We start from the raw sequence: 24706 nt of genomic DNA on the forward strand, positions 1-24706 counted from the left end.
TGTTCAGAGAGAGATAGGGCATATTATCTATCTGAAGAGACTGGAAATAAAAGTTTTCGCTATGTGGTACTATCTTCATTAAATATTTCCTCAAAGTCAGCATCTATAAGATGTCTTCTCAGTGTCTGTAATAGTAGGTAAGAATAAATATGTTAAAATCAAGGGAAAATTACAGTCATTTGAGTTTAATTCTTGGTTTAAGTGCTTCTTAAACTTGAATTTTAAGAATTTTTATTAAAAAAAATTTTTTTTTAAAAAGGGGATCCCTGGGTGGCGCAGCAGTTTGGTGCCTGCCTTTGGCCCAGGGCGCGATCCTGGAGACCCGGGATCGAATCCCACATCGGGCTTCCGGTGCATGGAGCCTGCTTCTCCCTCTGCCTGTGTCTCTGCCTCTCTCTCTCTGTGACTATCATAAATAAATTAAAAAAAAAAAAAAAAGAATTTTAAGAATTTTTTTCACATGTCAGAATGCAGTTCTGTAAGCCAATCATAAGAGTGGAGTGCAAATACACTAATTTTTGTTATCTCCAGAAATCCAGAATTCAGTAGTTAAACACAGGGTAATTACCTTGTTAGCTATGTATTATAGACTCCTAAAAGTTTTTCAACCCCAACACAGTCCCAAGACACAAAGTACGTGCCCTGTATATTCAAAGAATAACATTTGACAGTGTTTTTTGTGTATTCTCAAAATACTTTGTTGCAGCTGTAATCTTTGGTTCTTCAGTTTAATTTCTTTAAGATATTAACCTCTGTTAATGTATTCACTTGGAAACAGAAATGAATGATTTTTAATGGCAATATTAACATCTTTCCTTGTCACTTTTGGATGAAACGCTTTTTTAAATTTCAGCTTCTCCCATGGTGCAAGTTGATGAGAAGGGTGAGAAAGTGAGACCAAGTCATAAGCGTTGTATTGTGATTCTTAGAGAGATTCCTGAAACAACACCTATAGAGGTAAATTATTAAGCGTTGTTAAAGATGAGTGTGTTCTTTAACTGTTTAAATTGAGTATAAACAAGGTATAAATCAGTGCCCTCATATCAGTTACTGTGAATAGGATAAGTTTTGTTTTGTAAACTCTAAAACACTGGAAGAATGGTACAGAGGGAGGAAGACATAATTCCATTTTCTTAGAATGATAGACTGAGTATTGCAGTGTTTCTAGTTGTCAGTTTATTGATTTGAATGGCAAGCAAAATATAAATAGGCTCTTTTGAGAACTTGAGGATTCATCTGAAAGAGTAAACTTAGGAATAAAGAAAAATAAGAATCAAGACTAATTCTCCTAGCTAGCAAATATAAAGCAAAATTGCAGGCATAAAGATGGTGTGTGGTACAGGTACAAGAATAAAATAACATTTGAATGAAACAATATAATCCAGAAATAGATGCTTATATAGTAATGTATGTATAACAACATTTATTTAATAATTAGGCTTAACCAAGTATTGTGCAGTATACTTTATGGTTACTTAAAGCCTAAGGTTTTGTTATCTCTGTTTCACAGATAGAATAACTGAGCCTTAGTATGGTTAAATAACTTGCCTAAGGACACATGGGCTGTTTAAATGGCAGAATCTGAGTTGAACTTGTTCTCTCTGATTCCAGAGCCCATGTTTCTTAACCAGTAAACCACAGAACTTTACACTGGTTTGCCATGTTAATGATAATAAGTTAGAGGGACACCTGGTTGGCTCAGTGCTTGAGCATCTGCCTTCAGCCCAGGGCGTGCGTGGTCCTGGAGTTCCAGGATGGAGTCCCACGTCGGGCTCCCTATGGAGCCTGCTTCTCTCTCTGCCTGTGTCTCTGCCTCTCTCTGTGTCTCTCATGAATAAATACATAAATAAAATCTTTTAAAAAATGATAAGTTAGAGATGAAGAGGAGTAATTAGTAACTGATAGACAGTAATTGGTCAACCATTCTATTATTTTATTTTTATTTTTTTAAAGATTTTATTCAGTTATTCACGAGAGACACAGAGAGAGAGGCAGAGACACAGGCAAAGCGAGAAGCAGGCTCTTTGCAGGGAGCCCGACGCGGGACTCGATCCTGGAACTCCAGGATCACGTCCTGGGCCGAAGACAGGCGCTAAACCACTGAGCCTCCCAGGGATCCCCTGGTCAACCATTTAAAAAGAATTTTTAGACTCTTGCCACCTAACAAATTTGGCACATTAGTAGTTAATCGTTTTGCCCAGAGTCATTCAGTATTAACTCTCCAGAATGAAGATTTCCTAAACTTAGAAGCAGTGAGAAAAATTAGAAAAGAAACTGTCGCTAGATAGATCTTCTATTTAAAATTATGAGCTATATGTCAAAGTAACAAATTGAAAGGAAAATCGCAGAATGAGAAGAATTTTGCATTATTAAGAAACAGTATAGGATATATGAGCCAAACTGCTTAGGTATTTGAATTCTAGCTTTTACCTGTTAGCTCTGTGACCTTGGATTCAATACCTAACCTCTTTTGCTTTGTTTTCTCTGTCTGTTAAATGGGATATTAAATACGTAACTCATTAAATTTATGAGAATTAAGTGAGTTAATATATAAAGAACTTAGAGCATTATTTGGCATGTAAAACCAATCAAAGTTTAGGTAATATTTTTATAGTTACTGTAATTTACACTCAGAATGCATAAACAAGTCACACATGAAAAGCAGGAAGGAACAAGGCAGCAACATACTATTCATTAAGAAAAAGTGAAGGAGGGATCCCTGGGTGGCGCAGCGGTTTGGCGCCTGCCTTTGGCCCAGGGCGCGATCCTGGAGACCCGGGATCGAGTCCCACGTCGGGCTCCCGGTGCATGGAGCCTGCTTCTGCCTCTGCCTGTGTCTCTGCCTCTCTCTCTCTCTCTCTCTCTCTCTATCATAAATAAATTAAAAAAAAAAAAAGAAAAAGAAAAAGTGAAGGAAGTGCAGATGACTAAGATAGCTCGACAAAGATTATATAAACGAATCAGTTCATTATTCATTTAAGGGAATTAGAAATATTTGGAGTATATCTGTGGATTTTTGAAGGTAGAGATTGGTGGGTGGCAGTCTAACAGTTCCACAGATAGTTCTACAGAAATGTAATCCTGGACTGGATGAGCATTTTATTAATTAAACTTGGTGATATTTCACCACTTCTATAGTGTCACAAAACTCAGCTGGTTGCATATGTATTTATTTCAAGTAGTATTTGACCCAAGCAAATATCTCTATAAGTAGAGACATTCTTCTTTTAATTCAGTGCAGTAAAAATTTAAGGGAGTTAAAATACAGGTTAGACTTCACTGTCATCATGTTGATTGTCCCATCAGCTTAGTAATTACCTTTTTAAAAATGGATACCTCATGGTAGTTTAGTATTTTATGGGGCATTTTAACCTGATCAGATTGTTTATATTTGGGAATTACTGGTTACTACTGAACTTCTCCTTGAACTCAAATAGGTATTAGAATGGAGTTTGGAAGCATACAAATCTGAGTTTGAGTTCTTCTTTGTGACAGTGTGAGTAGGTTAAACAATTTGAGCTACCATTTCCTCAGTTGTAAAATGGAGATGATAAATCTTTTAAACAGAGTTGTTTTCATTGTAAATCTGTGTCCCTGCTGCATGAATGTAATTTCAGTAGATGTTTCTTTTCCCTCTATAACCATTTAGAAATGCTTAATGTTGACTTCCAGTTATTTTCTTTCTTTTCTTTTTATGAACTATTTTCAAGCTGTGAGCTGTTTACACAGGTTTGAATTTTTTTGGTAATCCTCTTTTTTGAAATACATGTATTTGTTTTAGGGTTCAGTTATGAAATTTCAGTTTCAATAATGGAAAAGTAAAGATACCTTTGCACAGAGTTCATGTTTGTGACTCTGATATAGACAGAGCAACCTGGATTGAATGAGGATGAGAAAATACACCTAGAAAATGTTAATGGAGGACCTTTTTTCTTTCTTTTTTCTTTTTTTGGATAATGGCAGGTCTATAGAGATTTTACCAATAAGGGAAATTTCACTTGCCACTAAAAGTGAAATACTTCAGTTTAGCTGATCTTAAAATTAGATTCTATCTCAATCATATACAAAATGTACACTAAAGTTTTCTCTTTTTTTAGGAAGTTAAAGCTTTGTTCAAAAATGAAAACTGCCCCAAGGTGATAAGCTGTGAGTTTGCACACAATAGCAACTGGTATATCACTTTCCAGTCAGACACAGATGCACAGCAGGTGAGAAGAAAACTTTTCTTCTGATTTGAAGTCTTGGTGGCAAAAAAAAAAAAGTAATGGTATATTTCAACTGAGAAATATATGCTTACAGCAATATTTGTGAAGACTGTTGATCACCTTGTTCACCTTTTTGGTTTTGCTTAATTGGTATCCTTTTTGATTGTGTTCTTAAAGCCTTTACAGTTTCAATTTAAGAAGTTTCCTACCGATAAAAAGCACAATTTTAAAATTAAAAATTGGGAACCATGTACTCAGTAGTTAGTATTTTTAGTATATACATACTAGGCCTGCAATAAATATATAACTTCCTTTCTGATTTTTGGAATTTTGACATTAATGATTTTACTCTTACATGTTGTCATATCCAACTTAAAGAGAAGTAATATTCGCATTGAAACAAAAAAACAAAAATATCTCTAATAGCATTTTAAAACTGCTCACTGATTGGTTGGTTGATTTTTGAGGTAAACTATACCTCCAGTGTGGGACTCAAAGTCATGACCCCAAAATCAAGAGTTGCATACTCCACCAACTGAGCCACCTAGGCACCCCCACTGATTTTTTTTTTTTTAATTCTTCATCTTAGAAAGCTGTCTGATTGAACCATTCTTAACTAAATATGTAGTGATATTTTGGGTCTGTTGGGTTTTGTGCATTTTTTCTGCAATAATCCATAGTAGCTAATCTACAGTAAATTTGAATTTTAGCTGAGGTGTTTTTACATTTTCATTCCTTACCACCTGAATAATGGAATTGATTTTAGAATTTTTTTACTGTTTAGCTTGGAGATAGTTACTAAACTCTACCAAACTCTTAATAAAATAAAGAAGGCTTTGGGGCACCTGGGTGGCTCAATGGTTCAGCATCTCCCGTTGGCTCAGGTTGTGATCCTGGGGTCCTGGGATGCAGTCCCACATCAGGCTCCCCACAGGGAGCCTGCTTCACCCTCTGCCTATGTCTCTGCCTCACTCTCTGTGTATCTTATGAATGAATAAATAAAATCTTAAAAAAAAAAAAGATGGCTTTAATGAAATGTTTGAATGCTAATAAAAGCTCCTTTCTGCTTTGTTAACAGGCTTTTAAATACTTAAGAGAAGAAGTTAAAACATTTCAGGGCAAGCCAATCATGGTAAGAAATGTTTGTAAGTAGAGGCTAGTGTGAAGCCAGAAAATTGTTGTTGCTTGTCTGTTTGAGAATTTAAAAAACACATTTGGATATTTTATAAAACCTGTCATGATTTCAAAGAAATTTCATATGATGAGCTAGAAAATTAGTTGATAGGGTAGCAATTCTTTCCAGAGGCCTACCTTTAGACCGCATGAAGTTTTAGTTAGATGCTCATTGACAACATGAAAGATAATCAAAATGAAGAGCAGGAATAATTTTTTAGTGACAGAGGTGGAAAACCTTCCCTATACTGTCATCCTCATCTCAAAATTGTGTCACCATATTGACGTTCGTCCGTTTGGGAATCTGGGAATTATCATTGATGACACCTGCTCATTGTCTTTACAGGTCTTACCTTTTCTCAGATTCAGTGGAATCTACCTTTAAAACTTCTTTCAGGGATCCCAGGGGTGGCTCAGCAGTTTAGCGCCTGCCTTCGGCTCAGGGTGTGATCCTGGAATCCCAGGATTGAGTCCCACATAGGCTCTCTGCATGGAACCTGCTTCTCCTTCTCCCTCTGCCTGTGTCTCTGCTTCTCTCTCTCTCTCTCTCTCTCTCTCTCCTGTGTGTGTTTCATGAATAGATGAATAAAATCTTTAAAAAAATAAAATAAAACTTCTTTCAATTATTACTACTATTGTTTAGGCTTGAACAGTTGGAGTAGCCTTTTAATGATTATGCCTTCAGCTTTCCCCCAACTTTTCCATTCTCCAGTTGATATCAGAGCTACCGTCTAAAACTGAATCCTAAGGCACCTGGGTGGCTGGGTCAGTTAACATCTGACTCTTAATTTTAGCTCAGGTCTTGATATCTGGTTGTGAGTTCAGGCACCACATTGGGTTCCATGAATCCCCAGCATGGAGCCTACTTAAAAAAAATAAAAATAAATGCATAAAATAGAATCCTAAACATTCGCTTACTTTTGATATTCTATTCTAAAAACTGGACATATTTAAATCTCATTATTGATGTGTGGCAGGTGGTATTATTACTTTCTATAATTAGAAATGAAGAGACCTGTCATTTATTCTATTTCCTCTGCTTCTCCCTATTATCCCTCTCTCCTACTTGAGGCTGTAAAGATCTTCTAGGTCTTCTAATAGCTTTGAAGTTTTGTATGTCAGATTTACGTCTTTGTTACATTTGGAATTAATTATCATGTACAGGACATGATAGGAATCTAATTCCTATCAAAGGAATTTACGTCTTTGATACATTTGGAATTATCATGTACAGGACATGATAGGAATCTAATTTTTTTCCATATATGGAAAGGCAGTTATCTCAACACTTAATAATTTGTTGAGTGGTCTATTTTTCCACAACTTGTGTGTAATGTTGCATCTGTCAGGTCGGCTTTAGGTTCTCTATTCTATCCATCTTTATTGAGCCAATATCAATATGTTTTTTTCAATTTATGTTTTATATTTATCAATATAAATATGTTTTAACTACCATAGTTTTAGAATATCCTATGTCCTTATGCAAATCATCCCTCCTTACTTATATTTATTAAGATTGTCTTGGTTATTCTCAGACCATTTTTTTCTGTATGACTTTTATAATTTCTTCCTTAAAGTAAGTTTTGTTGCTTTCCCCTTCTTGGTATCTTAGTGATCTTTTTAAAAAAATGTCACTGCCCCCCCATTAATTAATTAATTAATTAATTAATTAATTAAAGTAAAAAATGTCACTGTAGGAACCTGTCTGAATTCCTGTATTATGTCTAATGAAGATCATCTGGCAGAGAGCATGTCATCTATAAATAATCATTTTGATTATTCCTTATACTTCCCATTTCTTAGAACTGATTGCTTTTTTGAAATCTTAGATGTAGTATTAAATATATATATATTTATTTTGATATTATATTTATTTTGATATTATATTTATTTTGATATTTTGATCTCTCTCTCTCTCTCTCTCTCTCTCTCTCTCTCTCTCTAAGGGTGCCGGGGTGGCTCAGTTGGCTTAGTATCTGCCCCTTGATTTTGGCCCAGGTTGAGATCTCAAGGACATGAGATGGAGCCCTGTATTGGGCTTTGCACTCAGCAGGGAGTCTGCTTTTCTGTTTCCCTCTGCCCTTCCCCTGGCTTCCTTTTGTGTGCGAACATTCCGAGCTCTCTTTCTCTCAAATAAATAAATAAATCTTTTAAAAATATATGCATAGATATGTTTCAGTATAAGTACTGTTGTCTGCCATTTTAGCTTTTGTTTATGGTTCCTTTATTTTTTTTTTATTTTTATTTTTTAAAGATTTTATTTATTTATTCATGGGAGACACAGGCGACGAGAGAGAGAGACAGAGAAAGAGAGAGAGGCAGAGACACAGGCAGAGGGAGAAGCAGGCTCCCTGCGGAGAGCCCGATATGGGACTCGATCCTGGGACTCCAGGATCATGACCTGACCCAAAGGCAGACACTTAACCTCTGAGCCACCCAGGCATCCCTATGGTTCCTTTAATTAGCCGTCACATTGCAATGTTCTCGCTAGGAGATTTACAAATTCGCATTAATTTTTATATCATTCATTAAAACCAAATGACCTAAGACCCAGAAAGACAGGTGCAGGAGCCAGAAATCATATTCCAACCATTGATCCTGCTTTCAGCTACAAGCTCTTTGATCTTGGGCATGTCAGGTTACCTCTGAGGTCCTGGTTTATTTCTTTGAAGTGTGCATGCTTTTCATTTCTGAAATTCTGTGATTCACAAACAGTGATCTTGGAGGACAAAATGATTAAATGACTAATATTGTCCATCTGTTGATAATTTCGTTAAGACACAGTGCCTCATCATGTTTTAATTTTCTTTTTATGACTGAGAATATTAAGTTTTATTTGGGTGTCATAACTGATAAATATTACAGAACATGTCAAATAGAATATATATATATTCCTTTCATATGTCTATTTCAGAATTTAAAGTGTGAAAATACTTGCATGTTCTAAAAAACTCAAACAGTATTAAATAAATAATTAATAATTAATTCAGTCTCTCTTTCCCACATTCCTTCAGTCCTTTCCCCCAGAGGTGATGAGCATTTTTCTATAGCCACCTAGGAATTTTCTTCTCTACACGATAAAGAATGTACAGTAGACATCCACCTCCTCTTTTCATTTAATAGATCTTCAAGATCTTTTCATTCACTGTTATTTCAAGTATACACACAATATTGTTCATGCACATCACGATTTAATTATCCATTTTTCTCCGTGAGTGAGCAGTAATTTATTTTTCTAGTGTTATGAACATCGTGTCTTACATTTTTCTTTGGGATTTTTTTTTTGTAGTAGAGTACACATATATACAATTTACCATTTTTTTAGCATTTGCATTTACATTGCTGTGCAGCTATCACCAGTATTTGTCTAGAATTTTTTGCATCATTCCATACAGAAAATCCATGAAACAGTAACTGCTCATCCTTCCACTCTCTAGTAATCTCTCTTCTAATCTCTGTCTTTATGAATTTACCTATTTTAGATACTGCAGTTAAGTGGAATCATGCAGTATCTAGCCTTAGATCTGGTTTGCTTGTTTTCCCCGTTTTTAAGATGAAAACTGGGGTTATTGATTTGAGATCATTCTTATTAACAAAGGTGCTTATAGCTATAAATGTCTCTCTTAGCACTCTTCCCTGCATCCAGTAAATTTTGATGGATTGTGTTTTTGTTTTCATTCATCTCCAGTTCTTTTTTTAAAGATTTTACTTATTTATATGAAAGAGGGAGAGAATGTAAACACACAAGCAGGGGATGCACCAGGCAGGGGGGAGGGAGAAGCAGACTCCCCACTGAGGAGGGATCCTGAAGCAAGGCTGATCTCAGGACTCTTGGGATCCTAACCAAGTTAAGCATCTACCTGAACCACCCAGACACCCCTCCAGTTATTTTCTAATAAGTTCCTTATCATTTTTTTTTGACCCATTGGTTAAGAACATGCATTGTTGAATTTCCACATATTTACTAATTTTCCGCTTTTTCTTAATTACCAGTTTCATTCCAGGATACTTAGTATGGTTTCAGTCTTTCTAAACTTGTCAAAACTTGCTTTTAGCACAACGTATAGTTTATCATGGAGAATGTTCATGTACACTTGTGCAAAATGTATGTTGTGGTGTTTGGAGTACTGCCTTATTAGGTCAGATTGGTTTATAGTATTACTAAAGTTCTCCATTTCTTTTTTTTTTCTTCCCTGACAGGGATTTTATTTTATTATTAGTTTTAATTCCAGTATAGTTAACACCCAGTGTTATATTAGTTTCAGGTGTACAATGTAGTGATTCAGTCTTATACATTACTCATCATGATAAGTGTACTTTTAGGGCAGCCCTGGTGGCACAGTGGTTTAGTGCCGCCTGCAGCCCAGGGTGTGATCCTGGAGACCTGGGATCAAGTCTCACGTCGGGCTCCTTGCATGGAGCCTGCTTCTCCCTCTGCCAGTCTCTCTCTCTCTCTCTCTCTCTCTCTCTCTCTCTCTCTCTCTCTATGTCTCTCATGAATAAATAAATAAAATCTTTAAAAAATATATGTGTACTTTTAATCCCCTTCATCTATTTCATCCATCCTCCCACCTACATCCCTTTTGGTAACCATCATTTTGTTCTCTGTGGTTAGGAGTCTGTTTTTTGGTTTGTCTCTTTTTTTCTTCATTTGCTTTGTTTCTTAAATTGCACATATGAGTGTGAAATCATGGTATTTGTCTTTATCTGACTTAACTCAGCACTATACTCTCTAGATCCATCCATGTTGTTGCAAATGGCAAGATTTCATTCTTTTTTATAGGTAAGGTTCTCTATTTATTGCTCTTCTGTCTCATTATTCTTGAAAGACAATTATTGTAGTCTCTATTGTAGCATTGTCTTTTTCTCCTTTCACTTCTGTCAGTGTTGCTTTATTTATCTTCAGGCTCTGTTGGCAGATGCATATATTTATATTTGTTTTTATCTTTTTGCTAGATTGAACTTTTTATCAGTATATAATGTCCCTTGTGGCTTGTAACCTTTTGTAACTTAGTCTGTTTTGCCTAATGATATAGTTGACCCTTGAACAACATGAGGGTTAGTGGTGCTGACCTGTCCTTACCCAGCATTTGAAAATCTACATACAATGTTTGACTTGCAGAAACTTAGAACTACTAGCCTACTGTTGTTGGAACCCTTATAATAACAAACAGTTGATTAACAAATATACGTTGTATATTGTATGTATTTTATTCTTACAATAAAGTAAGCTAGAGAGGGCAGCCTGGGTAGCTCAGCGGTTTAGTGCAGCCTTCAGTCCAGGGCCTGGAGACCCTGGATCGAGTCCCACATCGGGCTCCCTGCATGGAGCCTGCTTCTCCCTCTGCCTGTGTCTCTGCCTCTCTCTCTCTCTCTCTGTGTCTGTCATGAATAAATAAAATCTTAAAAAAAAAAATAAAGTAAGCTAGAGAAAAAGTTATTAAAATAAAGGAAGACACTTGGGTGGCTTAGTTGATTAAGCGTCCACCTCTTGATTTTGGCTCAGGTTATGATCTCGGGGTCATGAGATTGAGCCCCAAGTTGAGCTCTGTGTTCAGCAAGGCTCTGCTTCAGATTCTCTCTCTCGTTCTCCCTCTCCCCTTCCCCTAATTCGAGAGTACTGTCTCTCTAAAATGAATAAAAATCTTTTTTAAAAAATAAAATAAAGGAAGAGAAAATACATTTGCAGTACTGTACTGTATTTATTGAAAACATGCATATAAGTAGACATGTGCTATTCAAACCTGTGTTGTTGAAAGGGTCAACTGTATAGACCTCTTAGATGTATTTTGGTTACTGTTTACTTGGAATGTCCTTTTTCATCCTGTTACTTCCAGTTTATTTGATTTAAAATGAATCTGTTATAGATAACATATAGATGGATCCTGGTTTGTTTGTTTTTTTAATTCAGTAATAGAATTTAAGCCATTTAAAGTAATTACTGATAAGGAAGAATAATTCTTCCCTTTTTAGTATTTTCTGTATGATTTTCATGTTTATTTTCCCCCTCAATTTTTCTTTTTTTCAAGATTTTATTTGAGAGAGAGCAGGAGAGGGATGGGGGAGGGATAAGAGGAAGAGGGAAAAGCATACTCCCTGCTGAGCAGGGAACCCAAGATAGGGCTTGATCCCAGGACCCTAGATCATGACCTGAGCTGAAGGCAAATGCCTAATAGACTGAACCACCCAGGTGTGCCTCTACCCCCCAACTTTTCTATTACTGCCTTTTTTATTTCCTTCTTTCCTATTCCATATTTTGTTAAAGTGTGTGGGGGGGGGTTCTCTTGGGGGTTAAAATAAAATTTATAAAAACCTCATGTGAATAATGCTTAATGCTTAGTTACAATAGTATTCAAATACTCTGCTTCTGTACTTGTTTTATTCATTTCTCATTTCTCTTTTAAATCTGATAAGAGGGGATCCCTGGGTGGCTCAGTGGTTTGGCGCCACCTTCGGCCTGGGGCGTGATCCTGGAGTCCCGGGATCGAGTCCCACGTCGGGCTCCTTGCATGGAGCCTGCTTCTCCCTCTGCCTGTGTCCCTGAGTCTATCTCTCTCTGTCTCCTGAATAAATGAATAAAATCTTTTTTAAAAAATAAATAAATCTGATAAGAAAAAAAGAGTGGGGTGCTTGGGTAGCTCAGATGGTTTTTGCGTATGCTTTTGGCTCAGATCATGATCCCAGGGTCCTGAAGTCGAACCCCACATCAGGCTCTGTGCTGAGAAGAGGTTCCTGCTTCTCCCTCTTCCCTGCCCCCCTACTTGTGCACATGTACACTTTCAAATAATTAAGAACTTTTTTTTTAAAAAAAGGGATGTCTGGGTGGCTCAATGGATGAACGTCTCCTTCGGCTCAGAGCATGATCCTGGGGTCCTGAGATTGAGCCCCGCGTCAGCCTCCCCACAGGAAGCCTGTTTCTTTCTCCCTTTGCCTGTGTCTCTGCCTCTCTCTCTCTCTCTCTCTCATGAATGAATAAATAAATAAAAATCTAAAAAAAAGGAATTATATACCAAAAGTATAGTAATATTTTCTTTTATGTTTACCTATGTAATTATCCTTACCAATGTTCTTTATTTCTTTTTATGGCTTTGAGTTACCCTTTGGTATCTTTATTTCACCCTGAATAACTCCCATTAGCATTTTTTGTAGGATAGGCCTACTGATTTCCTTTACATTATTTTGTTCCTACGTTTTTTTCCTGATTACTCTCAGGTTTGTAATCTCAGGTTTGTAATGGTTTCTGTTAGTTCACTGAACACCTTTAAGATAGCTGGTTTAACATCTTTGAGCAGTAATTCCAATATCTGGGCTTCCTTTAAGGGGTGGTTTCTATCAAATTCTTTTTTTTCCTGTGAATGGGTCATAGTTCTCTGTGTGTTTTGTAATTTTTTTGTTGAGAACTAGATGTTCTGAGTATTAATTACCTTTAGACACTATTCTGCCATTTTTATACATTTTTTGGTCTATATATGCAAATATAATTTTAGGGTAAATTCCTAGAAATGAAATTGCTAAGTTGAAGAGTTTATGCCTTTGTTTAATAGAATTAACTTAAATTCATACTAGTATTTTATTCCTTTTTTTTTTTAAGATTTTATTTTATCATTTATTCATGAGAGAGAGAGAGAGAGGCAGAGACACAGGCAGAGGGAGAAGCAGGCTCCATGCACCGGGAACCCGATGTGGGATTCGATCCCGGGTCTCCAGGATCGCGCCCTGGGCCAAAGGCAGGCGCCAAACAGCTGCGCCACCCAGGGATCCCCTATGCCTTTGGATTTTTAGTCTAGTTTAGCTAAGGCCCTCCCTCTCCAGAAAAGCTTATTTTTTAGTCTGTTTTTAAATCAACTTTGCTGAGGTATAATTTGCATAAGATATTTGTTTTAAGCATAAATTTTTATTAGTTTTGGGTTTTGAGGTTTTTTTTTTTTTTTTTTCCAGTCTCTCCAACCATCCACAACCACCAATCTAGGCAGTCACTGATCTGCTTTCTGCAGCCATAGATTTGTCTTTTCTGGAGTTTCATATTGAATGAAACTGTACAGTATATTCTCTTTTGTGCTGGACTTCTTTCACTTGCCATTATTTTAGTGAACCATATTATTGCATGTATTGGTAGTTCATTCTTTTATTGCCAAATAGTAGGAATGTACTGTAGTTTAAGAAAGTTTGTTGGTCTTACTATGAATTATAAGACTTCTTTATAATTCCTGGATATAAGGTTTTTGTCAGGGGTGTGTTTATATTGCAAATCTATTTCCCCTAGGCTGTTACTTGCCTTCTTGTTTTCTTAACAGTGCATATTTGAAGAGCAGAAGTTTTGGAAGTTTTTGTTATTGTTGTTTTAATGGAAGTGTAGTTGATGTACAATATTAGTTTCAGGTGTCCATTGTAGTGATTCAAAATTTATATACATAGGAAGTGATCACCATCATAAAGCTAGCTACCATCTGTCACCATACAAACTTGTTACAATATTTATAACTACATTCCATATATATCCATTACATCCCCATGCCTTATTTTATAACTGGAAATTTGTACCTTTTAATTTTCCCCTATTTCATCCATCCTTCCACCCTATTCCCCCCTGGCAATTATCAGATTTTTATCCTGAATAAGTGAGTTTCTGTTTTGTTTGTATCGTTTTTTTAGATTCCATATATAAGTGAAATCACCCAGTATTTTTTCCCTGACTTATTTCACTTTGCATGATATTATCAGTGTTGTGGCAAATGGCAAGATTTTGTTCTTTTTTAGAGCAGAATAATATTCGTGTGTGTGTGTGTGTGTGTGTGTGTGTACAATGCTTTCATCTATTGATGGACACTTAAGTTGCATTTATATCTTGGCTATTGTAAGTAAGGCTACAGTGGACATAGGGATATGTTTTTTTCAAGTTAGCATTTTTGTTTTCTTTGGATAAGTATGCAGAGGTGGGATTGCTGGATTATGTGGTTTTTATTTATTTTATTTTTTTTAAAAAATAATATTTTATTATATTTTTATATTTATTATATTTATTTTATTTATTTTTTGAGAAACCTTCATACTTTTTTTCCATAGCAGCTGCATCATTTTGCATTCCCACCAACAGTGTACAGAAGTTGCCCTTTTCCCCATATCCTTACCAACATTGTAACTACTTTTTTTTTTTTTTAAATATAGCATTGTGACAGGTGTGAGGAGATAACCTTATTGTGATTTTGATTTGCATTTCCCTGATGGTTGGTGATGTTGAGCATCCTTTCATGTGTCTTGGACATCTCTATGACTTCTTTGGAGAAGTGTCTCTTCAGGTCCTCTCCCTGTTTTTTAAATCGTTTTGTGTTTTTTTGATATTGAGTTGTGTGAGTTATTTATGTTTTTTTTTTTGTTTTTTTATTTTTTTATTTTTTTTGTTTTTTTTTTATTTATTTGTGATAGAGAGAGAGAGAGAGAGGCAGAGACACAGGCAGAGGGAGAAGCAGGCTCCATGCACCGGGAGCCCGACGTGGGATTCGATCCCGGGTCTCTAGGATCGCGCCCTGGGCCAAAGGCAGGTGCTAAACCACTGCGCCACCCAGGGATCCTGTTATTTGTGTATTTTGGATATTAATTCCTTATCATTGTTATCATTTGCAGATATCTTCCATTCAATAGGTTGCCTTTCCATTTGGTTGATGGTTTCCTTTACTGTGCAAAAGCTTTGATGTTGGGCAGCCCTGGTGGTGCAACAGTTTGGCGCCACCTGCAGCCCGGGGTGTGATCCTGGAGACCCGGGATCGAGTCCCACATCAGGCTTCCTGCATGGAGCCTGCTTCTCCCTCTGCCTGTGTCTCTGCCTCTCTCTCACTCTCTCTGAATGAATGAATAAATAAATCTTTAAAAAAAAAAAAAAAAGCTTTGATGTTTGACATAGTCCATTTGTTTATTTTTGCTTTTGTTTCCCTTGCCTGCGGAGACACATCAAAAAAAATACTGCTAATACTGATGTCAGAGAGCTTACTGCCTTTGTTTTCTCCTAGGAATTTTTTATTTCTGGTCTTATATTTAAGTCTTTAATCCATTTTGAGTTTATTTTTGTATGTAGTATAAAAAAGTGGTCCAGTTTCGTGATTTTGCATGTTGTTAGTTTTCCCAACACCATTTACTGAAGTGACTGTCTTTTCCACATTGTATATTCCTGCCTCCTTTGTCAAAAAGTAATTGACCAAAGAGCAGAAGTTTAAAAAAGAAAAATTAGGGGCAGCCCTGGTGGCGCAGCGGTTTAGCGCCGCCTGCAGTGTGGGGTGTGATACTGGAGACCCGGGATTGAGTCCCACATCGGGCTTCCTGCATGGGGCCTGCTTCTCCCTCTGCCTGTGTCTCTGCCTCTCTCTCGCTCTCTCTGAATGAATAAATAAATCCTTAAAAAAATTAGTGTTTAATTTTAATAAAATCTGTTTTTATACCTCACTTTTCTTTTAGGGTTCATTATTTTTGTCTTGCCTGAAATCAATGTCTTCTCTGTTCATGAATATTTTCTTTTGTGGTTTCTTCTAGAAGTATACTTTGACATTTAGTTTATACTCACATTTAGATTTTATGATCTACTTCAAGTTTCTTTTGTATGTTGTGAAGAGTCAGGGTTCTTTTTCAAAATGTACATACATTTGTTTCCAGCATTACCTGTTGAAAAGATTCTTGGTCACTTTGTTAACTATTTCTTGATCATATATGCTTGGTCTATTTCTAGACTCTGTTCCATTGATCTGTATATCTTTAAATCAGTTCCCTACCGTCTTGATTACTGTAGCTTTATGAAAAGTTACAAGATCAGGTAATGTCTTAAGTTCTCAAATTTTTGACTTTCCAGAATTACTTTAGGTATTCCAGGTCCTTGATATTTCCATAGATATTTTCAAATCAGTGTGTCAGTTTTACAAAAATGCCTGTTGGGATTTTGACTGCGATTTCATCTAATTTGGGAAAATCACCACCTTCATTATATTTAATCTTCTAATGTGGCTCTCTAAAGTTATTTAGGCTTTTGGTTTCTCAGCATTGCTTTCTAGTTTTCAGTGTACAAGTCTTTGCCTATTTTGTCAAATCTATTAATATTAAGTAAGAGAAATAATCATTTTTGTGTGTTTGGGACTTTGAAATTTTGTGTGTATTTGTTGCATTGATGTAGTCCACTTAACCAATAAAAATCTCCTTGTAATTCTTTTCCTAAATCTATAAAACATACTGTATTAAATGTAAAAAAAACCTACTTGCAGCATATTAACATGACATATTTACTACTTAATACTCTTCGAAACGGTGTAAAATTAATTTACAATATATTGATTTCTGCTCTATAGGTACAGTGTATACAAATACAAAATGGAAATATTGTAATTCTGTTCTTAAGAAAAGTATTAATGGAGAGTTACTTTTATTTTAAAGTAGTTAAAATATGTGAAAATAAAATGATGTATTTTTTTTAGAATAATGCCTTTAAATTAGACCTTAAACTTTCTCTTTTAGGGATCCCTGGGTGGCGCAGCGGTTTAGCGCCTGCCTTTAGCCCAGGGCGCGATCCTGGAGACCCGGGATCGAATCCCACGTCAGGCTCCCGGTACATGGGGCCTGCTTCTCCCTCTGCCTGTGTCTCTGCCTCTCTGTCTCTCTGTCTCTCTCTCTCTCTCTCTCTATCATAAATAAATAAAAATTTTAAAAAAAAATTTAAAAACTTTCTCTTTTAGATTTTTTTTTTTAAGATTTTATTTATTTATTCATGAGAGACACAGAGAGAGAGAGAGGCAGAGACACAGGCAGAGGGAGAAGCAGGCTCCACGCAGGGAGTCCGATATGGGACTTGATCCTGGGACTGGATCCTGGAACTCTGAGATCACGCCCTGAGCCGAAGGCAGATACTCAACCACTGAGCCACTCAGGCGTCCCAGGGATTTTTCCTGATTCCCATTTTTTTTTTTTTTTTGTTCTCAGTTTAAATCTGTAGTTTCATCTTAAACCTATTTATTTTTTCTTTGGGAAGTATGTTGAAATAACTGTTACTTGTTTTTCAGAGTTTCTCATACACTTTGCTGGTTATATTTTTTTATTGTGTTTATAAAATTTACTATCTTTATACAGTGCAATTGTACTAAATAAACACATTCACCACATCCATTCATGTTAACTCTTTTCATCTTGTAAAACTGAAATTCTATACCTATTAAACAGTAACTCTCCATTCTCTCCTCCTTCCAGCCCCTGACAATCACCCCCATTATTCTTTTGGTCTGTGATTTTTGACTATTCTAATTACTTCATATAAATGAAATCATACAGTATTTGTTTCTTTGTGACTGGTTTATTTCACTTAACATGATGTCTTCAAGGTTTATCCATGTAGCATATTGTAGAATTTCCTTCCTTTTTAAAGCTGAATAACATTCCACTGGATGTATATACCACATTTTACTTAACACGTTAATTTGTTGACGGACACTTGGGTTGCTTTTGCATTTTAGCTATTGTGAATAATGCTGCAGTGAACTTGGGTATACAGCTGTCTCTTCGAGACCCTGCTTTCAGTTATTTTGGGTATATACCCACAAGTAGAATTGCTGGGTCATGTTGTAATTCTGGGGTTTTTGAGCTACTTCTATACTGTGTTCACAGGATCTATACCATTTTACATTCCTGCCAATAGTGCACAAGGGTTCCAATTTCTCCACATCCTCTCCAACACTTATTCTTTTCTGCTTGTTTTATAATAGTAGTCATCTTATTGGATATGAGGTGTATCTCATTGTAGTTTTAATTTGCATTTCTGTAATGAGTAATGGTTTTGAACATCTTTTCATGTGTTTATTGACCATTTGTATATTGTCTTTGGAGAAATGTCTATTCAAGTCCTTTGCCCACTTTTGAATTGGCTAGTTATATTTTTTTAGTGTAATTTAGCATGATCCTCTGTCCCCTGTACTTCATGCAAATTGGTAGCCAGATTTAGAGGCTTGATCAAAATAATGATTTGGAAGCAGCAGAGAGAGAACAAAAAACCTGTTTTTGTGTCTGTCTTTTATGCTGGGTGTTACTGATCATTGACTAAATCTATTAATTAAAGGCTACAAAGAGGTGCTAGTTTCAGGCTTTCTTTTTTCCATTTATTAGTTGAAGGACTTCTATAAAGAAAAGCTTGCCATCATTTTTATTACCTTGAGGTATAGCTCATATTGAATGCATGATAAGTGCTTGGTTCTAGCTTTTATTATCAGTTTTTGAAAATAATGTGTTCCCTGGGAACCTTAAAAAGTGACTATTCTGATGTTTTTTGTTGTTGGATATTTAAACATATTTGGTGTATTTATTATCCTCATTGATGAATTGTGGCCTCTTTGAGTTAACCTTTGGTCAAATTTTCAGTGGTTTGCCTGTTCCTAGTAATTTTTAGTGGTTTGCTTATTCCTAGTGTGACAAGATGTTCCAGTGTCTTGTATGTTTTGTGTCAAAGGCCTAGGGTCAGTCAAGTCCTAAGTCAGAGTCCTCACTTTAATGGGGAGGTGATATTTTGCAGCCCACTGGGTAGGTACAAGAAGTTTTCATGGTTATTGGTATGGTATGCTCATCGTTTCAAAGCCTTTCATTGGACAAAGCTATGAAAGAATGTGTGTATTTGTTTTCAACAAAAATATATCATGAGTTTATGCTGATACTTCTGATTTAAATTCAGGCTTTACATGATTTTTACTTCTTCAGCCTCATATCTGTATCTCCTTTATCCCATGTGAAAATCTCAGATCTCAGTGACCCCAGTATAATTACTGATTTGCTGTATCCCATAATCACACACAAAAGTATCAGAATAGCAGTATCAGTAGGATTATAATTCTGGAAACAAATTAAGATTTTTTTTTTTTTTTACTTTACTTTGCCTTGTGGTTTATTCCTAAGGAACATTCATAACAGTTGATTTTATTATGGCTCAAAATCACTTAGGATTTCTCTATTACTAATTGGATGCACATTTAGGTTAATTTTGCTTTTAACTTTTACAGTTGATTTTTAAAATTTTATTTTCAATGTGTTTATGGTTTAAAAGTAATGCCTCAAACAGTGTATTAAGTACATATTCATAGATACATATGTGTACAAGTATATCTTTATATCACTATCTGACTTAGCTAACCAATAGCTTACTATATATATTCTTGATCCTCCTTGCTTTACTTTTTTTTTTAAACAGTAATAATGTATTCTACAAATCACTCTAATAGTATTTAGAGCAGTTCCTCAGTTCTTTTTACATCTGCATGATACTCAATTGTGTGGATGTACTATAGTGTATTCAACCATTGATGGACTGTTCAGTTATTTAGTGTATGTGTGTGAGGAGTAGTTCCCTCCCCTTCCCTATTACAATTAGTATCAGTGAACAGCTGTGTGCATTCTTTTTTTAAACTTTTTAGTTCAGTGTATATTTGGAAAAAATTCTTAGAAGTGAGATTAATGAGATATGGTAAATACATACATGGTTTTGGAAGATATTGCTAAATTTTTGTTTATAAGAATTACGCTATTTTATATTCCCATCATCAGTATATTTAGAGTGCCTATTTTCCCACAACCTTATCAACAAAGTAGTTGTCAAATTTTTGTATTTTTGCCAGTCCTATAAGCAAGAAACGTTAATTCCACTTTTTTTAAGATTGTATTTATTCATGAGAGACATAGAGAGGCCGAGACATAGGCAGAAGGAGAAGCAGACTCCCTGCATGGAGCCTGATGTAGAACTCAATTCCAGACGCTGGGATCATGCCCTGAGCTGAAGGCAAACGCTCAACCATTGAGCCACTCAGGCTTCCCTGTTAATTCCATTTTAATTGCATTTCTCCTACAAGCAAGATTTAGCATCTTTTCATATGTTTAAGAGTCATTTGCCTTCCATTTCTCTGTGAACTCTGTTCATTTCTCTAATACATTTTTTATCTCTGTTTTTAGAATTTGTATACTATGAATATTAGCCCCTTTGTCATAAGTTGCAGTTCTTTTTTTTTAATTTTTATTTATTAAAGATAGTCACACAGAGAGAGAGAGAATGGGGCAGAGACATAGGCAGAGGAAGAAGCAGGTCCATGCACCAGGAGCCCGACGTGGGACTCGATCCCGAATCTCCAGGATCGCACCCTGGGCCAAAGACAGCCGCCAAACCGCTGCGCCACCCAGGGATCCCATAAGTTGCAGTTCTTTTGACTATTTTGACTTTTGTAGTTTTACGTTGTTTATTGTTGTACTTGCCATGCAAAAGTTTTTTAAAAAGCTTAAAGCTATCCTTTCTTTTTGCTCTACTGACTCTATAAGTAGGCAAAAATAATATGGTTGGTTAAATATGTTTAAAATGTAAATTAAATATACTTGTGAAAATATACATTGAGTTTTTCATTTATAATGTGTTCTTCTTCTAGGCAAGGATAAAAGCCATCAATACATTTTTTGCTAAGAATGGTTATCGATTAATGGATTCTAGTATGTATAGTCAGCCCATTCAAACTCAAGCACAGTATGCCTCACCAGTTTTTATGCAGCCTGTATATAATCCTCACCAACAGTACTCGGTCTATAGTATTGTGCCTCAGTCTTGGTCACCAAATCCTGCACCTTACTTTGAAACACCACTGGTAAGTGAGATCCTTAGAGAATTATAAAGTTTTTCATTCAAGCTGAAATTTTAAGAAATCAACTAGAGTAATCACTTTTTATTATTGTGTTTTGTGTTGATACTGATTTCTTTCTGGTTTTTAAGGTAGTGATAAGGATATCTAATTCCCATGTGACTAAGAGTTGAGCTATTTGGTTCCTATTTTATTCTTTAGATTTTGCTGAATAAATTAAAATAAGAGATTGGATAAATCCTGATTAGTTTTAAAATGCTTTATTTAAACTTTTTCAGAGAGAAATGTTAAAATAAAGTACAATAAAGTACTTTATTATATTTAATAATTTAAAATAAAAATAAAGTACATTTATTAAGTAATGACTTAATGATTCCTTTTTCTGTAAATCAAGTGATACTTGAACAAGTGACTATTACAAAAGTGAGTAAGTAAAATGCTTAAGATTATTTTTGCATTGTAAAAGAAACTGAGGGGGAGCCTTGTTGGCTAGGTTGGTGGAGCATGTGACTCTTGATCTCAGGGTCGTGAATTCAAACTTCATGTTGGGTGTAGAGGTTACTTAAAAATAAAAAATCTTAAAAATTTGATCCTAGGTTAGTTCATCAGGAGTTTATTAAACCTTTACACTAGGTTTTACCCTTTTTTAAAAATTGCTTTTAAACATTGCATTTTATTTTAGGCTCCCTTTCCCAATGGTAGTTTTGTGAATGGCTTTAATGCACCAGGATCTTATAAAACAAATGCTGCTGCTGTCAATATGCCTCGACCATTCCAAAAAAATCGGTAAGGTAAAAGTCGTAGGGGAATAAGGGCATCTGGGTGGTTCAGTCAGTTAAGTATCCAACTCTTGCTTTCAGCTCAGGTCTTGGTCTCAGGGTCATGAGTTCAAGCCCTGTATTGAGCTCCATGCTCAGTATGGAGCCTACATAAAAACAAACAAAAATGGGGATCCCTGGATGGCTCAGCGGTTTGGCACCTGCCTTCGGCCCAGGGCGTGATCCTGGAGTCCTGGGATCAAGTCCCATGTTGGGCTCCTTGCATGGAGCCTGCTCCTCCCTCTGCCTGTGTCTCTGCCTCTCTCTCTCTCTCTTGAATAAATGAATAAAATCTTTAAAAAACAAAAATAGGGCAGCCTGGGTGGCTCAGCGGTTTAGCGCCGCCTTCAGCCCAGGGCGTAATCCTGGAATCCTGGAGACCGAAGATCGAGTCCCATATCAGGCTCCCTGCATGGAGCCTGCTTCTCCCTCTGCTTGTGTCTCTGCGCCTCTCTCTCTCTCTCTCTCTCTCTCTCTCTCTCTCTCTCTCTCTCTCTCTCCTCTCTGTGTATTTTCATGAATAAATAAAATCTTTAAAAAATATAAAATAAAAATAAATAAATTAAAAAAACAAAAATATAGTGGATAATGTACACAATTCCCAGTAGTTCTTAAAGTATTACTGTGTTAATAGCAGTGCTTATTTACAGATTTAGTAAAAAAACTTAAATGATTTACTTTAGAATTAATAAACACACTTTGACTTTAGGTAATGTGTGTAAAAAATACTTAGAACTGAGATTGTACATAATACATACTGATTTTTTAATAAAATAGAAAATTGTTTTATGATAGTAACAAAATCTGGTATTTAAGTACCATTTAGTATGTTAAATAGGTAACATTTTGGAAAATGAGAGTTTTTTTGAGGATAGAAGTGTTAGCTGATTTCAGTATTGTATGCTGGGAATATGAGTTATTTGGGATTTTTGAGAATTGACTTTTGAAATTTCCACGAACTATAGTGTTCAGCAGACAAAACTAATGTTTATGGAACATTAATATCTAAAGCTTTGTCTTAAAGACTACATATTTTATCACAATTTTCATAACCCTGTAAGATAGATAGTATATCTATTTAAGATGAGGAAATTGAGACATAAAAGATTAAATATCATGTCTGTGAGCATGTAGCTAGTAACAGAACCAAAAGTTTGAGCCCACACAATCTGACTTCAAAGCCAACACTTAAAAAAAAAGTGTTCTAAATAAATTATTGAGAACTCTGGGAATTATTTGCTATCATATAAAAGATAAGTCTCTAAGTGTTATTTTTATATAAACAATTGATAATAACTTGGGGACGCCTGGGCTCAGCGGTTAAGCATCTGCCTTCAGCTCAGGGCATGATCCTGGAGTCCCAGGATTGAGTTCCACATCTGGCTCCCTGCACGGAGGTTCTTCCTTTGCCTATGTCTCTGTCTCTTTCTGTGTCTCTCATGAATGAATAAATAAAATCTTAAAAAAAAAAATAACTTGGTATATATTATGGCTTTTGACAGTATGAGTGACCTAAGAACAAAGGGCTTATATAGTTGCTTAGATTTATTTAATAGTTTCACATTTATTATTTTTGTTTGCTTATTTTGTGGGCCTCCTGAGTTTTGGATTTTGGCTTTTTAAATTATTTCTCCAGTGATTTTCTCTTGCCAGATCTCATTCTCCCAGTTAATTCTTTTTGGCAAGGAGACTAGATGGGGTATGTTCTTCTGAAATTACTTCTAGGAACTTAATTCTTTTTTATAAGGTTTACTTGAAACATGCTTCACTGGAGAAAGAATACTCGTAGTATTAAATATTCTCAATGGATTCTGGAGGCATTCGTGTGTACCATCCTCTGATAGTCATAGTTTCTTGTATTCACTTTAATTGTCACAATTAGTTAGAGCATTTGAAGATTGTTTTTAAGTGTCAAAAAAATTTTACTACATATGCCCATTCTTACTGCTTTAAGAAATTTCAAATGTAATCTCTTCATATGACAAGATGAAAGATTCTTCATAGATAAAAGAATTTTTAAAAATAAATGAAAAATAGATTATTGTGCTCTTGTAGATGATTCTTAGTCTGGTAATAAAGTAACAACTGCAAAATTCATGTATTCCTAGGACATACGAATAGAAGTACAGGGAGCCTCATATATTGTCCTTTAATCCCATCCTGTTCAAAAAGGTTAATTTCCAGTGAGCACATAGAATGGTGTTTAAATCTGGAAAGACCTTTGTTAATGGTGTAGTTTTAACTCCTTTTATAGATGAAGAAAGTGAAAGCTCTTGAGGACAAAAGTCTTGCTTAGAGTTACATGACTAGGTATTATCAGCAGACTTGAGATTAGATCCTTTCCTCTACCATAACTGGTAAAGCTTTCTGTTAAAAATAATTTAATTAGAATAAATGACAGCTTGCAACTTCCTTGTTAGAAAATACAGATTACTCTGTTTCGAAATAAGAAATATGTATCTATTGATTTCACCTTTTTTTTAAAGAGTGATTTTTGCTTTAGACAGTTGAGTATACATCTTTCTTATCAGATAGACTAAAAGCAATTTTTAACTAATAACTAAAAGTACTAGCAATTTGTAGATTTTTGACTAAAAAATGTATTAAATGGGTTCATGGTGTTCCTTTATTGTCACTTGTTTTTATTTGCTGTGCTTTCTTGGTGAAAAGGTTGAAATTACAATAAGAAAGCCAAGAATGATAGTCCAGTCATCCTTGCTTATAAGAGATGTGCCTATGCTTTTAAAGGTATAAGACAAGTTTAGTATAATTTTGCTTGTTATTCAAAACCATGTACCATCCTTTTTCGTATACTTGACCAATACAGATTGTTAGTTTTTAGTTACAAAAATTGTACATGAGTAGTACTTTCTTATAAAATGTAAAT

General features: G+C 35.4%; 1 protein-coding gene across 3 annotated transcripts in view; it reads left to right on the top strand.

The window, feature by feature from the left end:
- LARP4 (La ribonucleoprotein 4) overlaps positions 1-24706 on the top strand; it is a 75677-nt gene that overhangs the window by 33891 nt on the left and 17080 nt on the right. For all 3 annotated transcript variants that reach the window (XM_055337036.1, XM_055337038.1, XM_055337039.1), the window contains exons 6-10: positions 854-957; positions 4098-4208; positions 5284-5337; positions 20795-21007; positions 21684-21787. In XM_055337036.1, the coding sequence (XP_055193011.1) occupies positions 854-957; positions 4098-4208; positions 5284-5337; positions 20795-21007; positions 21684-21787 (586 nt within the window). The remainder of the gene's footprint in view (positions 1-853; positions 958-4097; positions 4209-5283; positions 5338-20794; positions 21008-21683; positions 21788-24706) is intronic.

This window comes from Nyctereutes procyonoides, unplaced genomic scaffold (genome assembly GCF_905146905.1).
Source record: "Nyctereutes procyonoides isolate TBG_1078 unplaced genomic scaffold, NYPRO_anot_genome, whole genome shotgun sequence".
Lineage (NCBI taxonomy): Eukaryota > Metazoa > Chordata > Mammalia > Carnivora > Canidae > Nyctereutes > Nyctereutes procyonoides.